The sequence below is a fragment of the Schistocerca serialis genome, chromosome 10 (assembly GCF_023864345.2).
Source record: "Schistocerca serialis cubense isolate TAMUIC-IGC-003099 chromosome 10, iqSchSeri2.2, whole genome shotgun sequence".
NCBI lineage: Eukaryota > Metazoa > Arthropoda > Insecta > Orthoptera > Acrididae > Schistocerca > Schistocerca serialis.
In genome coordinates this window covers 205,972,488-205,989,444 of record NC_064647.1, presented here as the reverse complement: position 1 = coordinate 205,989,444, position 16,957 = coordinate 205,972,488, and the positions used below count along the sequence as shown (strand labels likewise).

Below are 16,957 nucleotides of genomic sequence, written 5' to 3'. Positions count from 1 at the left end.
TAAGGACCAATATGTCTGCTTGTGTCTGTATGTGTGGATGGATATGTGCGTGTGTGCGAGTGTATACCTGTCCTTTTTTCCCCCTAAGGTAAGTCTTTCCGCTCCCGGGATTGGAATGACTCCTTACCCTCTCCCTTAAAACCCACTTCCTTTCGTCTTCCCCTCTCCTTCCCTCTTTCCTGATGAGGCAACAGTTTGTTGCGAAAGCTTGAATTTTGTGTGTATGTTTGTGTTTGTTTGTTTGTGTGTCTATCGACCTGCCAGCACTTTTGTTCGGTAAGTCACCTCATCTTTGTTTTTATATATAATTTTTCCCACGTGGAATGTTTCCTTCTATTATATTGGAAAAGGTAAAAGTCTAGATAGGGGCCAGTAGCATACTTATTGTTTCATGGAGCAATGTTGTCAGTGCTTGCCATGAGGTATGTTGGGAACGGGTGGGGAGGGCTGTGTCAGCTGCTGGTTCCACACAGCCAATGCTGGAGCAGTGGCAGATTGCATGTTGTGATGCAAGAGATGAAAGAATACCATCACATTCTCACATCTGTATATTTGTGAAATCTGTGTGTTCAGAAATAAAGGAAAAACACCTGTGTTCTCAAGTCCTATCATAACCAGAGCCTTGGAAATTACGACGTATTTGGAAGAAACACCCAAATACCTACATCTCTACCTATACTCGGCCAACCACTGTGGAGTGGTCCCATTGTACCAGTTATTAGGGTTTTTCCCCATTCCATTCATGTGTGGAGCATGGGAAGAATGATTGTTTAAATGCCTCTTTGTGTGCTGTAACTAATCTGATCTTGTCCTCACAGTCCCTACGTGAGCAACACATAGGGGGTTGTAGTACATTTCCAGAGTCATCAGTTAAGCCAGTTCTTGAAATTGTGTAAGCAGGCTTTCTTGGGGTAGTTTACATTGATCTTCAAGAGTCCACCAGTTCAGTTCTCACCATCTCTCCTACAGGTCAAACAAACCCGTGACCATTCATGCGCCTTTCTCTGTATATGTTCAATATCCCCTGTTAGTTTTAATTTTTGTGGATCCCACACACTTGTGCAATATTCTAGAGTCATGTGAGTGATTTGTAAGCAATCTCCTGTGTAGACTGATTGCATTTCCCCTGTATTCAACCAATAAATTGAAGTTTGCCACCTGCTTTACCCACAACTTAGCTGATGTGATAATTCCGATTTCATATCCCCCCCTCCCCCATGAACCATGGATCTTGCCGTTGGCGGGGAGGCTTGCGTGCCTCAATCATACAGATAGCCGTACCGTAGGTGCAACCACAATGGACGGGTATCTGTTGAGAGGCCAGACAAACGTGTGGTTCCTGAAGAGGGGCAGCAGCCTTTTCAGTAGTTGCAGGGGCAGCAGTCTGAATGATTGAATGACCCGGCCTTGTAACACTAACCAAAACGGCCTTGCTGTGCTGGTACTGCGAACGGCTGAAAGCAAGGGGAAACTACAGCCGTAATTTTTCCCGAGGGCATGCAGCTTTACTGTATGATTAAATGATGATGGCGTCCTCATGGGTAAAATATTCCGGAGGTAAAATAGTCCCCCATTCGGATCTCCGGGTGGGGACTACTCAAGAGGACGTCGTTATCAGGAGAAAGAAAACTGGCGTTCTACGGATCGGAGTGTGGAATGTCAGATCCCTTAATCGGGCAGGTAGGTTAGAAAATTTAAAAAGGGAAATGGATAGGATAAAGTTATATATAGTGGGAATTAGTGAAGTTCGGTGGCAGGAGGAACAAGACTTTTGGTCAGGTGAATGCAGGGTTATAAATACAAAATCAAATAGGGGTAATGCAGGAGTAGGTTTAATAATGAATAAAAAAAATACGAGTGCGGGTAAGCTGCTACAAACAGCATAGTGAACGCATTATTGTGGCCAACCAGACGTTGTACGGAGTTTCAGAGAGAGCATAAGGGAACAATTGACAGGAATGGGGGAAAGAAATACATTAGAAGAAGAATGGCTAGCTTTAAGGAATGAAATAGTGAAGGCAGCAGAGGATCAAGTAGGTAAAAAGACGAGGGCTAGTAGAAATCCTTGGGTAACAGAAGAGATACTGAATTTGATTGATGCAAGGAGAATATACAAAAATGCAGTAAGTGAAGCAGGCAAAAAGGAATATAAACATCTCAAAAATGAGATTGACAGGAAGTGCAAAATGGCTAAGCAGGAATGGCTAGAGGACAAATGTAAGGATGTAGAGGCTTATCTCACGAGGGGTAAGATAGATACTGCCTACAGGAAAATTAAAGTGACCTTTGGAGAAAAGAGAACCACTTGCATGAATACCAAGAGCTCAGATGGAAACCCAGTTGAAGGAGTATATAGAGGGTCTATACAGGGACGATGTTCTTGAGGACAATATTATGGAAATGGAAGAGGAGGTAGATGAAGATGAAATGGAAGATATGATACTGTGTGAAGAGTTTGACAGAGCACTGAAAGACCTAAGTCAAAACAAGGCCCCGGGAGTAGACAACATTCCATTAGAACTACTGACAGCCTTGGGAGAGCCAGTCCTGACAAAACTCTACCATCTGGTGAGCAAGATGTATGAGACAGGCGAAATACCCTCAGACTTCAAGAAGAATATAATAATTCGAATCCCAAAGAAAGCAGGTGTTGACAGATGTTAAAATTACTGAACTATCAGTTTAATAAGTCACAGCTGCAAAATACTAATGCGAATTCTTTACAGACGAATGGACAAACTGGTAGAAGCCAACCTCGGGGAAGATCAGTTTGGATTCCATAGAAATGTTGGAACACGTGAGGCAATACTGACCCTATGACTTATTTTAGAAGAAAGATTAAGGAAAGGCAAACCTACATTTCTAGCATTTGTAGACTTGGAGAAAGTTTTTACAGTGTTGACTGGAATACTCTCTTTCAAATACTGAAGGTGGCAGGGGTAAAATACAGGGAGCGAAAGTCTATTTACAATTTGTACAGAAACCAGATGGCAGTTATAAGAGTCGAGGGGCATGAGAGGAAAGCAGTGGTTGGGAAGGGAGTGAGACAGGGTTGTAGCCTCTCCCCGAAGTTATTCAATCTGTATGTTGAGCAAGCAGTAAAGGAAACAAAAGAAACGTTCGGAGTAAGTATTAAAATCTATGGAGAAGAAATAAAAACTTTGAGGTTCGCCGATGACATTGTAATTCTGTCAGAGACAGCAAAGGACTTGGAAGAGCAGTTGAACGGATTGGACAGTGTCTTGAAAGGAGGATATAAGATAAACATCAACAAAAGCAAAACGAGGATAATGGAATGTAATCGAATTAAGTCGGGTTATGCTGAGGGAATTAGATTAGGAAATGAGACACTTAAAGTAGTAAAGGAGTTTTGCTATTTGGGGAGCAAAATAACTGATGATGGTCGAAGTAGAGAGGATATAAAATGTAGACTGGCAACTACAGGGAAAGCGTTTCTGAAGTCGTTTCTGAAAGTATTTGTATGGAGTGTAGCCATGTATGGAAGTGACACATGGACGATAAATAGTTTAGACAAGAAGAGAATAGAAGCTTTCAAAATGTGGTGCTACAGAAGAATGCTGAAGATTAGATGGGTAGATCACATAACTAATGAGGAGGTTTTGAATAGAGTTGGGGAGAAGAGGAGTTTGTGGCACATCTTGACTGGAAGAAGGGATCAGTTGGTAGGACATGTTCTGAGGCATCAAGGGATCACCAATTTAGTACTGGAGGGCAGCGTTGAGGGTAAAAATCGTAGAGGGAGACCAAGAGATGGATACATGAAGCAGATTCGGAAGGATGTAGGCTGCAGTAGGTACTGGGAGATGAAGAAGCTTGCACAGGATAGAGTAGCTGGAGAGCTGCATCAAACCAGTCTCAGGGCTGAAGACAACAACAACATCCCTACAAAGTGTTACACCTAGGTATTTGTATGAATTGGTGATTCCACCTGTGATTCATTGATATTATAGTCACATGATACTGCATTTTTGCATTTTGTGAAGTGCACAATTTTCTGAACATTTAAAGCAAGTTACCAATAGCTACACCACTTTGAAATCTTATCAAAATCTGACTGAATATTTATGTAGCTTCTTTCGGACAGTGCTTCGTTATCGATAACTGCATCACCTGCAAATAGCCTGAGGCTGTTGTGTATATTGTCCTCAAAAATCGTTAATACACTACATGAACAGCAAGGGACCCAACATACCTCCATGGGGCACATCGGAAATTACCTCTACATTTGATGACAACTCTCCATCCACAGTAACCTGCTGCATCCTCCCTACCAAAAAATCCTTAGTAAAGTCACTAATTTTCTTTATAGTCCCTACTACTGCACTTTTGACAATTAGTGTAGCTCTGCTACTGAATAAATGGTTTTCAGAAATACACTACCTGACTGCCTTCATCCACGTCTTTGATTATGTCATGTGAGAAAAGTGTGAGTTGGGTCTTGTATGATTGATGTTTTCGGAAACTGTGCTGGTTGGCATTCTGTTTTTTTGTTCAAGGGATCTATGGTAGATCATAGTTGGAGGAGGGGCGAACCAGCCACAAATTCAGTATGGAGTCTGATAAGGATTCCATCGGGCCGCAGCAAATTGTTCAGTTTCAATGATTTCAACTGTTTCTCAACACTAATGACACTAACACTTATTTCACTTGTGTTTTCAGTGGTCCGGGGATTAAATTGGGGCAATTCTCCTGGGTTTTGATTTGTTAAAGAACATTTGACAAGAATTTCAGCTTTTAGTTTGCTACCTTCAGTTTCAGTTCATGCCTCATTCGCAAGTGACTGGGCCATAACTTCGGTTCCACCAACAGCTTGTACACATGATAGGAATTTCTTTGAGACATTATTCTGCTACAGCTGTCATTGAAGACTTCACACATTGCTCTTTTGACAGCCAATTGTGTTTCAGCATCACCCTAACTATATTAGTATACCTTGTTTTATAAATATTATGCAGCAGTCTCTGGCCCCTTAGATGTTTCTTTACAGTGACTGTATGCCATGTTGAAATGATAATTAAATAAGACCCTACACTGTGGTCAGGAGTTGATATACATCAACCAGGACAGTTGAAAATGTGTGCACCGACTGGGACTCGAACTCAGAATCTGCTGCTTACATGGCAGATGCTCTATCCATCTGAGCCACCGAGGGCACAGAGGATAGTGTGACTGCAGGGACTTATACCTTGCACGCTCCCTGTGAGGCCCACATTCACAACTTAATGTCCACACACTACAATCGTAGTGCTTCTACCCATTACACTCATTACTCATGGCAGACAATCTTACCGAGTCCTGTAAGAGTTCGGGCAATACGTGTGCATCAACACAGAAGAAGGACGTCAATGTCCGGTTAGTCTTAACCATAGGAAGATGGTATCTGTTCTTTCGGACATGTCCAAAAGAACAGATACCGTCTTCAAATATGTTCGGCATGTTGCTCCCACCCCCCCCCCCTTCCCTCCCCCAATAGGAACTGTTCTACTGAGTACATATCTATCTAGAGCATGGTCAACTATTCTTTCAAACTTGATCCATAGTTCCTGAACATGCTCCTCTGCTGTGCTGAAAGTTTCAGGTTTCTCTCTCAGATGTGATATTACTGCTTTTTTATATACTTTACTGAACATACATACCTGTATACATGTTTTAGTTGTCCTGTGTACTTTGGTAATCTTTGTAATCGTGGTCACTGATACCAGTTTTGATGCGGACATCCTAGAAGAAGTCGGGTCTATTTATTGTCAAGAGGTCCAGTCTATTTCCATTGTGAGAAGAGTTCCACACTATCTGTTCTAAGTAGTTTTCAGAGAATGTTTCAGTAATTTCCCAATCTCCATCGATGATTACAGTATGATTTGGGAGCTTATTTGTAAGTGAATTGAAGTTTTCTCCAAAATTTTTGGTTACATCAGGAGAGGAATCTGGGGGTATTAGGATGGTCCAATTACCATTTTATGCCCACCCCTGATTCTGAGACTTGTCCAAAGAATCTTACATGCCGCTTCAGTTTCTATCTTGGTGGATTGAAGTTTCCTGTCTACTGCAATAAATGCTTCCCTTCCTTTCCCGTTAGCCTTTCCCTTCGATATACACTTACATTTTCCCTAAAAATCTCGTTGCTGTCAATTTCAGTTTTCAGCTAGCTTTCTGAATCTAGTAGTGTGTGAGCTTCATTGCTTTTCAGGAATGCTTCAAACTCTGGCAATCTGTTGTGAATGGCTCAGCTGTTAACTACTAGGATTTTACTACTCTCACCTGTGGTAGGCAATCCCTTGTATCTTACACTAATATTTCTGAGTGTCCTACAGCTGTCGTTACCTGGACTGGATGGAGAGTCGCCTAATGTAAAAAATCCCTTGCATCCACCTCACGCACAGTCAGCTACCTGGGTAACAGCCTCTGATGTGTATTGCACACCTGACCCATTTAAGGGGGCCCTACAGTTCTCTGCCCTGTGGCGCAAGTTCAGGAAGTGAAAGCTCTGCTTGTCACAGAATCTTTGAAGTATATGGTTCAATCCTTTCACTCTACTCTGAAACAGGGGCCCACGATCAATTCTGGGGACAATGCTGCAAATTGTGAAGTTCATTGAGACTCTTATGTGCAAGGCCGGTCCTCTCAACCTTCTCTGCCAGTTGCTGGAATGATCAGAGTATGACCTGGGAGCCTAGACGACAGGCAGGGTTTGTTCTAACGTGTGACACAGTCTGCAGTTGGGTGCAACCTGTTTTCTCAGTGGCTGCCAGTTAGTCTGTTCAACATGTTGAATGAGGCCCCCAGGCATACATGCTGAGTGCACCTGGTGGTCTTTCCTGCCCCTTGGTGCCAATTCCATACATGGAAATTATAGTTGTGACAACCAAGATCATGAATTTCACTGCTGCTCGTATATAGAAATACATGGAGTCTTTTCTTGCCTCTCATTGGTTAGATGAGACTTGTCATCCAGATAATGATAACAGTGATGGTGGGGGTGATCCCAGAGATGATTGGCTTAGTTAGTAAACAAAAAAAGAAATGAAGATAAAAATTAATGTAAACAATTTTTCTTTTTGTTTATTTTATTTCTCCTTGTATTATTAAACTGTACACACCAATAAATGACACAAGTGTACAATAGCTATAATTTTCAATTTTTAGGCAGTCACTTTATATCAATGAAAGAGTTTGTAATTTTCATTACAATAAGTTAAAAATAAAAAATTTTGTGATGAGCCTTTTGAAGAAAAGGGGGGGGGGGGGGTTGCTTATATTCAGGTAAGTATGGTATACCTTGATTCATTCCACAGCCTTCTTGTTGTAATCTGCAGAACACAATGAATGAATTATATGAGGGTAATCCCAAAAGTAAGGTCTACTATTTTTTTATAAGTACATAGGCCTGTTTATTTCTGTAATGGTTTACATCAGTTTACAGCTTGAACATTTAGCTATTTTTCGACATAATCACCATTTCTATCGATGCATTTTTGTAGACACTGTGGCAGTTTTTGTGTGCCCATGTCCTACCAGCTCTCCGCCAAGCTGTTTAAAAAGTTATGAACCTCTTCTTTCACCTCGCCGTCGGAGCTGAATCGCTTGGACCACAATTAATGCTGACAGGTACTGTGAGACTCTGAAAAAACTCAAATGGGTTATTCAGAACCGGTGAAGAGGAATGTTGAGCAAGGGTGCACACATTCTCCGTGACAACGCTCACCCACTCATCGCTCGGCAAACCGTTGCTCTCCTGCAACAGTTTCGGTGGAACATAATCACCCACCCACTCTATAGTCCTGACTTGGCATCCAGTGACTATCGCCTGTTCCCTAGGTTAAAAGAACATTTGGCCGGAAAGCGATTCAGCTCCAACGACGAGGTGAAAGAAGAGGTTCATAACTTTCTGAACAGCATGGCGGCGAGCTGGTACGACATGGGCATACAAAAACTGCCACAGCATCTTCAAAAGCGCATTGACAGAAATGGTGATTATGTCGAAAAATAGCTAAATGTCAAGCTGTAAACTGATGTAAACCATTGTAGAAATAAACAGGTCTATTTACTTATAAAAAGATAGGAGTCCTTACTTTTGGGATTACCCTCATAGTTTTCTTTGACATGTACAGTATAGAACAAAGACAGTGGGCTGCACTGTACTACTATCGTTGCAGCTCAGAGTGAGAAACAGCAGCAGCCACAACAGCAGCAACGAGCTCCACAGCAGCAGGCTGTCAGCCAGTCGGCAGAGGAGGAGGCTGAGGTGCGTGCCCGCAAGGTGGGAGAGGCAGTCATCAGCACCCTGAGCAGTGTCGCAGCAGTGCTGGAGTACCCGAGAGGTCAGTGTCTCAAGTCGAAGCTTGTACAGGTAGTAGAAAGCTTTTTAGAGTTGGCACGCATGTGAACCTCAAAAAAACTAAGAATATAAAAAAAGTCTTCATCGTGTAGGGTGAGGCTTTCAGTATTTAAAACGGCATTAGTTTTGCAGTTTGCACATTTTTGTATCTGTAGTCCAGAGACTGGTTTGATGCAGTTCACTGTGCTAATCCATCCTGCACAATTGTCTTTATCTCTGTATAATAATGCAGCCTGCATCCCCTGGACATGCTTGATATTTTTGAGCCTTGGACACACTCTACAACTTTTACATCCCTCATTTCCTTGCATAACCAAATTAACTGTTGATTAATGCTTAAAAATGTGTCCTATCAAACTTAACCCTTTTATTGGTCATGTTCTGCCAAAATGATATTTTCTTCTCTGTTTGTTCTGTGGGTCTTCATTGAGTACCCAGCCTAACATTTTAATCTCGAACATTCTTGTGTAGCACCATATTTTGAGAACTTCTGTTGTCTTCACATCTCTACTGTTGTCGTCCACATTTCACTACTGTATTAGGTGACACTCCAAACAAATTCTTACAGGAAAGCTTTCTGGTTGTTGCTGGTCTGCATTTTATATCCTGTCTACATTAGCCATAATCAGTGTTTTTGCTGCCGAAATATCACAGTTCTTCTACTACTTTTACTGTATCATTTCCTGGTCATATTACCATAGTATCACATAACTCAATTCTATTATACTCAATTACATGTCATACTTTTATCAATATTTGTCTTATGATCTCTTTTTAAGACACTAATCCTTTGCTGCTTTTTCTACGTACAAATTGGACAACATGTCTCATTCCCTTCTTAGTTTCTGCATCACTTCTGTATCCAGTTCTTGTAACTGCAGTTTGGTTTCTGTACAAGTTGCATATACCCTTTTGCTCCTAATATTTTACTCTGATAACTTCAGAATTTCAAATAGTGCATGCCAGTCAACTTTGTCAAAAACTTTTACCAAATCTACAAATAGGATAAATAAGGGTTCTAACATAACTTGTTGGAAGGATAGGAATTCAGCAATCAGTCACAATCCCATTGGTTTTTTATTATTTGAGCATGTTGAGCTTTCAGATGTGAATAGCCGTCTTCAGTTTCGTATGAAATAAGAGTTGGTGAGAACTTGTTGGGACAATGTTGCCTCACATATTAATACATTTCTGCAGAACTGAATCTGATATTCTCCAGGTATCAAAACCCCTTCATATATCATTTCAAAAAACTACACTTTCATTGTGATGTCATCATTGCTGCATCTCTGTCAGTAAAATGACAAATACATTATACAGGAGATGCAAGAAAACACAATTAACCATTTCTGAGCACAACAATGAGTTTTATGGTGGTTTGTTTTCAAATTTGTGTCACTGAAGCAGTCATTAATGTGGAGTCTTCAAATGTGGTCAGTCACAAACCCCAAGCCAGAGGAACCATGTAGCGTACTGAATTTTACAGTCACGTGTTGGAAGAATATTGAACAGTAATTTGCAAGGTGGAAATGACATCCAACATTGAAGTATTGATGAAAGTTGAAGTTTTATTTGAATCTTGTGGTATTATGATGCAATAATACCTTTTTGAAAATGGGTGGAATAAAAGAATGCGGACCCGCAAGCCATTGTGATTGATGAACTTCACCCATCCAATCATAAAATGTTTGGACAACATGGTTATGGAGTAACAGCAATTAGTATAAATTAACTTAATATTAAGAAAACAGTCTTAATCACATTTTTTATTTATTTAGTGCCGACCGGTTTCAGCCCATCCCAGGGGCCATCTTCAGGGCGAACATATGGTCGACTGCTGGTGGCGTCACATCTGCCAAGGTCTTCTGCCACACCTTAGTAGAAGTGACGCCACCAGCAGTCGACCGTATGTTCGCCCTGAAGATGGCCCCTGCAATGGGCTGAAACCGGTCGGCACTAAATAAATAAAAAATGCGATTAAGACTGTTTCCTTAATACTAAGTCAATCATAAAATAATACTAGTGACGAAACAACCTATCATCGTCAAGTAGGAGGGTGATTATTAACAATCTAAAGCAAAGTGGCTGGAGCCTGACAGCACAACCACGATACTTCCTTTGAACGATGTTACAGATTTTTGCTTGTAGCAGACATTTGTATGATTGAAGACCGTGCACGTTCCTAGCAGTAACGGCCTGTTGTACTTTGTCAGTCTCTGTTTGCAAGTCTGTGCATTATTAGTGTACACCAGGTACGAGCTTCACAAGCACCTGCTGATTTCTTAACCACTTATCTTTCATGTACACAATCTCCTCACTTTGCAGTTTAGTTTTATTACTACTTGATTTAGTGAACACTATGAATTCTTTCAATCTTTCTGGTGCTCATTGGTAATTTAAGCAAGGCTGGATTTAATTTCTTTCTATTCAGCAAGAAATTTGATATGTAAATCTGAATGTTTGTGTAAATTGTTCCAGTGTATCCCTAAACTGCTTCTGAAATCTAAGTGCACTCTTCTTGAGTTGATTTTCTAACCTTTCAAGCCTTTGATTATTTTTATTTCATTCTCATTTCAGGCTGTGAGGTAATTCAGTGGTTCTTTGGTTCAAATGGCTCTGAGCCCTGTGAGACTTAACTTCTGAGGTCATCAGTCCCCTAGAACTTAGAACTACTTAAACCTAACTAACCTAAGGACATCACACACATCCATGCCTGAGGCAGGATTCGAACCTGTGACCGTAGCGATCACGCGGTTCCAGACTAGCGCCTAGAACCGCTCAGCCACCCCGGCCGGCCAGTGGTTCTTTGTTGAATAGTTTATTCCCAGATTTTGTTTCATATTATTGTTTATTTGTTTCATATACTCAAACAACTGACTTAAGATACATAGTTGCCTATTTTTGCCTAACTGTAGATATGGTTGTTTTCATTGTTGAGTTTGTTACTGGTTTTCCCAAGTTTGTTACTATCACAATTTAAGTTACTGTTATTTAACAGAATTCCTGAACTGTTTTCAGAGTCAACATTTACAGCTGCATTGTCTTGCATACTGATATATCCTACACTCATGATATTATCTTCACTGTTAGCATTCATTGTTAATGATATCACTCGACCTGTTATTTCTATAAGTTATACCTGCTCACAGTTTATAGTTCACAGATTGTCATTCAGTACCCTTCCCCTTATCGCATATGGATTGTTTCATCACAATTGTTGTTTAATGATTGGCTGGACGATGTTCGTTACGCACGATGTATGGACATGCCACTATTTGTTTATTCAGTCATCTGTCAAAAGGTATTACTGAATCATGTAATTAAATCATGCCATGAGATTTGAATAGGGCTTCAACTTTCACAATTTTTTCAATCTTGGACAACATTCCCTGTGTGTGAATTACTGTTCAACATTCTTCCAACACACGACTGTAAAATTTAGTACGCCTCTTGTCTTTCTCTTAGTGGGAGTTCACGACCGACCACATCTGTAGATAGCATATTTATGACACAAGCGCTGGCATGTGCATGAAAGCAAGCAACCGTTAAAATCGGTGTTGAGCCCTTAGGAGCTTAACTGCGTGTTATTGCACCTCCCAGAGGTTGTATTTGTTCTTGCATGAATCAAGATACAGAAACAGTGACTGCACATACCATTAAAAAAAAATTGAATTTGACCATTTATGAAAATCAACCTGGTGAGATAAATGTGTTCTACAAAGCTAACAAGCTCTATGGTATCATGTGAACCTAGGATTTTCAAAGTAAAATTTTTGTTTGTAGAGAAGAGAATCGAAGGGTTTGAGATGTGATGCTATACCATGATATTGAAAATTGGATGGATTGATAAAACATGATGATGATCTCCACTGAATCAATAAGAGGAACAGGTGGAAAATACTGACGGGATGATGGGACATATGTTAAAGCTTCAAGGAATAACCTTCATGGTATTAGAGGGAGATGTAGAGGGTAAAAAATATGTGGGAAGACAGAGACTGGAATACATCCAGCACATAACTGAGAACATAGGGTGCATGTGTGCTACTCTGAGAGGGAAGGGTTGTTACAGGAGAGGAATTTGTGGTGGGCCACAATAAACCATTCAGGAGACCTATGACCCCAAAAATAAAGCACTATATCAGAATGCTAAATACACAAACAAAATAACAAATCAGTATTAAACATATTTATTCTCATGACAAAGAAAAACATGGAAAATCCCATACTAAAAAATCTGCTCACCAAGCAGCAGCAGAACACACACATAAGACTGTTGTGCTCGACAAGCTTTTGGAGCCAGCAGCTCCTCCTTCAGGCAGAAGGGTTAAAGGGGAAGGAAGAAGGGTGAAGTAAAAGGACCTTTCCTTCTCATGCCGTAAGGTAAGTCCCCCTTGACTTGCGGTTCTGGGTGACTTTCCCAAAATGTACTCCTTTTCCTAGACCTCTCCAGTCCTTGTCCTTCACCCTTCTTCTTTCCCCTTCAACCCTTCTGCCTGAAGGAGGAGCTGCTGGCTCAGATAGCTTGCCAGTCACAACAGCTCACCAGCTGCCGCTTGGTGAGGAGATTTTTTTTTATCTATCCAATTGAATACGGTCTACAATTTCTAAGGAAACACAATTACTCATTTTGGACATTTTTGGAATGGCGAAGGTGATGATTCAATTTGGCGTACTCTGCCACCTACGTACCCACCCCACTTGCTTGCTCACAGCTTTGTGTATATCTGTAGTATTTTTCTCTGAGTTTTGATAGGTTTTTTTTACTAGAGTGTGGTATTAGATGATTTGGGACATGCTACATCTCAAAGTTCAAAACTATGTATTACTGTAGCATATATGTTCCATCAGACACAAAAGTGTTAAGTGGAACACGGACTACTTTATATCTAGTTCGAGGTAGTGATGCTACTTGGGAACCACAGGGGTTGACTGTTCAAAATTCCTTGTCTCAGCATTCATCTATTGGAAATAGGAGACAGACTGAATTGGCATCACCACATTAAAGCTGTTCTGTGAGCAGTGTTAGATATACTGCCATACATGTCATCTAAGACAGCTATTGGGTCGATGACTACGATGACTTGTTTTGGCAGACCTGATAAAAGAGAGTGCCCGGCCGAGCTACTGGCAGCCGGATGGAGAGGCGACGGGTTGCAACTGCTGCAGTGCCACGTTCGGTCCACGTCTGTCACTGCACCACTGCCGCGATTGCGGTCGTGCTGTCTGCCGGGACTGCTCGCAGAGCCGACGGCCTGTGCCCATCCGAGGCTGGGACACGCCTGTCCGCGTTTGTGACTCGTGCATTAAAAAGGCCTAGCAGGACGCTGACATCAGGTAATTTTAACACTTTTTCTTGTTCTCATTTTCTGTTCTCGCTGTAGCAAGTGTCTTTTTCATCGCCGGTAATAATGAAATACCATACCAGTTTCACAAAAAAAAAAAAAAAAAAAAAGTGCACATCTTAGTTAAATATCAGTTGGAGAGAGGATTAAAGTCCAGGAAGAAGAAATAAAAACTTTTAAAGTTTTCCAATGGCAGCATCATTTGCAGCAGAGGTAAAGGATTTAGGAGAGGTGTTGAGCAGAATGGATAGCGCCTTGAAAAGAGGTTACGAGGTGAACATTAACAAAAGTTAAACAACGCTAATCGAATTTATCCCATGTAAATCAAGAAATGCTGAGGGAGCTAGATTAGAAAGTGAGGCACTGAAGGTGGTAAGTGTTTTCTTATTTGGTCAGTGAAGTAACTGCCGATGGATGAAATAGAGGGGATATGTGACAGTCACCCAGAAAATAATGCCTTACTTTTTGTCCCTTCAACATTTATTCATTGTGCAGTGTGAAGCTTACAGACTTGAAAGAACGATATTTTATCTACACACCCTAATTTTCCTTGTAATCAGTACTGTGGCCTCCCTCCAGTTAGAAATAAGGATCTACGTGCCCTATCGGCACCAGTCCTTGTTCTGGTAATTTTTTCACTGTGCATATCACGTCCTCATCATCCTCAAAATACCTTCCACGAAAGCTGCCCTTCATTGGACCGAACAAGTGGATGTCCGAGGTAGTTAGGTACAGAACCTTAGGGTGGACAGGGTAACAATGACATGTTCAGAAGTCCTCAGACCTATGTGAAGCGGAGCATTATCTTGTCGAATCAAACTGTGTGGTTAATGTGCTCGTGTATGTCTCCAAAGTAATGGTACTGCTTCTTGGCATCACACCTGTCACAGCCCAGGAGAAGAACACCTCCCCTTCAACCTCAAAATGTTGCAACAATTCAGTACAAGATTTTTTTTCTGTGAGGTTTGTGTTCCACCATAAACACCCTTTTGAGTATCCAAGAACAAGGATAATTGCATCCATAGTTGTTTTCGCAATTGGCAGCAGCAGCTCCAATTGATGAATCATAAAGCATCGATCCTTGTGAATGACATCATCAGAACACTGCAGTGTGTCAAATGCGACATTCGTGGACGGTCTCGTTGCAAATTGTGGTGTTCCATAGACTTCACATAAATGTCTGAATATTCCCCACAGTTTCTTTCTTCAGTGAGAAATTCAGTGACAACATGCTGCTTATAATGAACATAATCTTTAGGTGCAATTTTGAACATTGCTGCAGTTATGTTAGCTGAGGAAAAATTGATAATTTTTTATTTAGTCTGTCTCAGTTGCGTGAATGTGCAATTTATTGCTGCAGTGGTTTTGGGCTCATTCGCTCATTCTCAAACCACACAACTTAGCTGTAAGTAGTTACACAGCTTGATGCCAAATGGCACACACTGCTTCATACAAGAAAGGCAAATGGTGAACAACAAATATGCTCATTGGTATGACAACCTATGTGTAACTGTTTTACCTGAATGACACAATCACATTGTGAGACTTTTCCAGTACAGTCATGCTGCTGCTCGCCCATCGCTATTTGCTTATCCTTGTGTAAAGACTGTGTCAGTCTGTCCCTGGTTAGTGTACCAGAAGATTGTGTCTCAGCTCTGCACAATACGACACACATCCACACCAGAATGAGCAGTGAAGCGGATGCCCCCTAGTACCGAAGTGTGAGCATGTCAGTGTCATGGACAACATTACACCCTCCTGAGTGTGGACCTAAAATGCTAGCACAGACAGAACATTCCCACTTGGCTAGTGTGTTCTCCTTGGTGTGTTTTCATGTGGGCTTTCAAACACTGAAACCCACACTGTGAAAAGATCTCAAGTGGGTGCAAGCCCCTCAAAACACATTTCTGGCCGTGTGTCCATACGATCTTTTCTGCTGGAGGGATAGCTTCATGCAGTTTGTCCCCATTTAGCAAAATCACCCTGTATATATGTCTGTACAGTTCTGGTTTAAGGTGCAGTTGTTGTTGTTAGAGCCTTTCCAAATGTTATGCCCACAATAGCCATCTGTGTGCACTGTGAATTGTCAGCTTGTGTGGTTGGTTTGTTGGTGACCCTAATTACAACGAGCTGTTCCCTGTGTGGAGGTCTCTCATTTGACATGATTTGCATTCACAACTAGCTGACAAACTCAGTATTGCGTGCATATTCATTTTTCAAATTAGAAATTAGAAATGAAATCTTACATGTACTCCTGCAGTAAACTGGGTGTGAGCTGATCCCAGACAGTTTCTGTATGCTGGACGCAGTTTCTTCGTTTGTCTACAGTGCGATTTTGTAAATATCACCATGGCAACGTCACTTCGCAGCTCTATTGATGGATGTTGTTTTCACCTGTAGCAGTTTGCGCTTCGCAGTTGGGAGCTATCGAAAGTGCTGCAATGTGTTGGGGATTTCCTTCAGTTGACTTGACTGTAGGAGTGTTGTAGTAGTAAAGAATAAATGTATTAAAACTTCATGCTTGATGCAAGATGTTTTTCACACACTTCGATGTTTATGACATCATATCTCATGAACTGTGATAGATAGGTGGTTCTTAGTCATGCAGTGGTCGTCGCCCGCCAGTGATTGATACAAGTACAAAGTTTGGTTGATATCGGTCCAGTGGTTTAGGAGGGAATTTCTTCTCTCTCTCTCTCTCTCTCTCTCTCTCTCTCTCTCTCTCTCTCTCTCACACACACACACACACATACACACACACACACACACACACACACACACACACACACACACACACTCTCACACTCTCACACTCTCTCACACACACACACACACACACACACACACACACACACACACACACATTCTCTTTTATATTATGTATGGATTACAGCATACGAGCAGTCTTTGAATAACAGGAACACTAGTTTAACACCAACGTGCTCCATATTTGTCTCATCACATCACTTGTACTTTGTGCTTGTTAACATTTTCAATATTTCTTTCAGGTTATGAGTTTTCTGGCTCAACCATGTCCTTTTTTGTGACAGAGCACACTGCTAATATATTTTCTCTGGAATGTGATAGAGCATTGTAGCTGAAGTATATTTTATTCTGTATGGTTATTTTTAATTGTATCAGCTAATATTAGCAAGATTATAAGTAAATATTGAAATCATGAAACTTGAGTCAATAATATTGTATCAAAATGACCTTCACTTAAGGTAATGATCAGTACATAGCTTAACACTTTCAC

At 41.1% G+C, this 16,957-nt stretch overlaps 1 protein-coding gene across 1 annotated transcript in view; it reads left to right on the top strand.

Moving 5' to 3' along the window:
* The window catches only part of LOC126424783 (zinc finger FYVE domain-containing protein 1-like), a 101,921-nt gene that overhangs the window by 66,088 nt on the left and 18,876 nt on the right, over positions 1–16,957 (top strand). Inside the window, exons 10-11 of the mRNA XM_050087551.1 lie at positions 8,175–8,339; positions 13,453–13,693. Coding sequence (XP_049943508.1) covers positions 8,175–8,339; positions 13,453–13,676 — 389 coding nt within the window. The 3' untranslated portion in view covers positions 13,677–13,693. The remainder of the gene's footprint in view (positions 1–8,174; positions 8,340–13,452; positions 13,694–16,957) is intronic.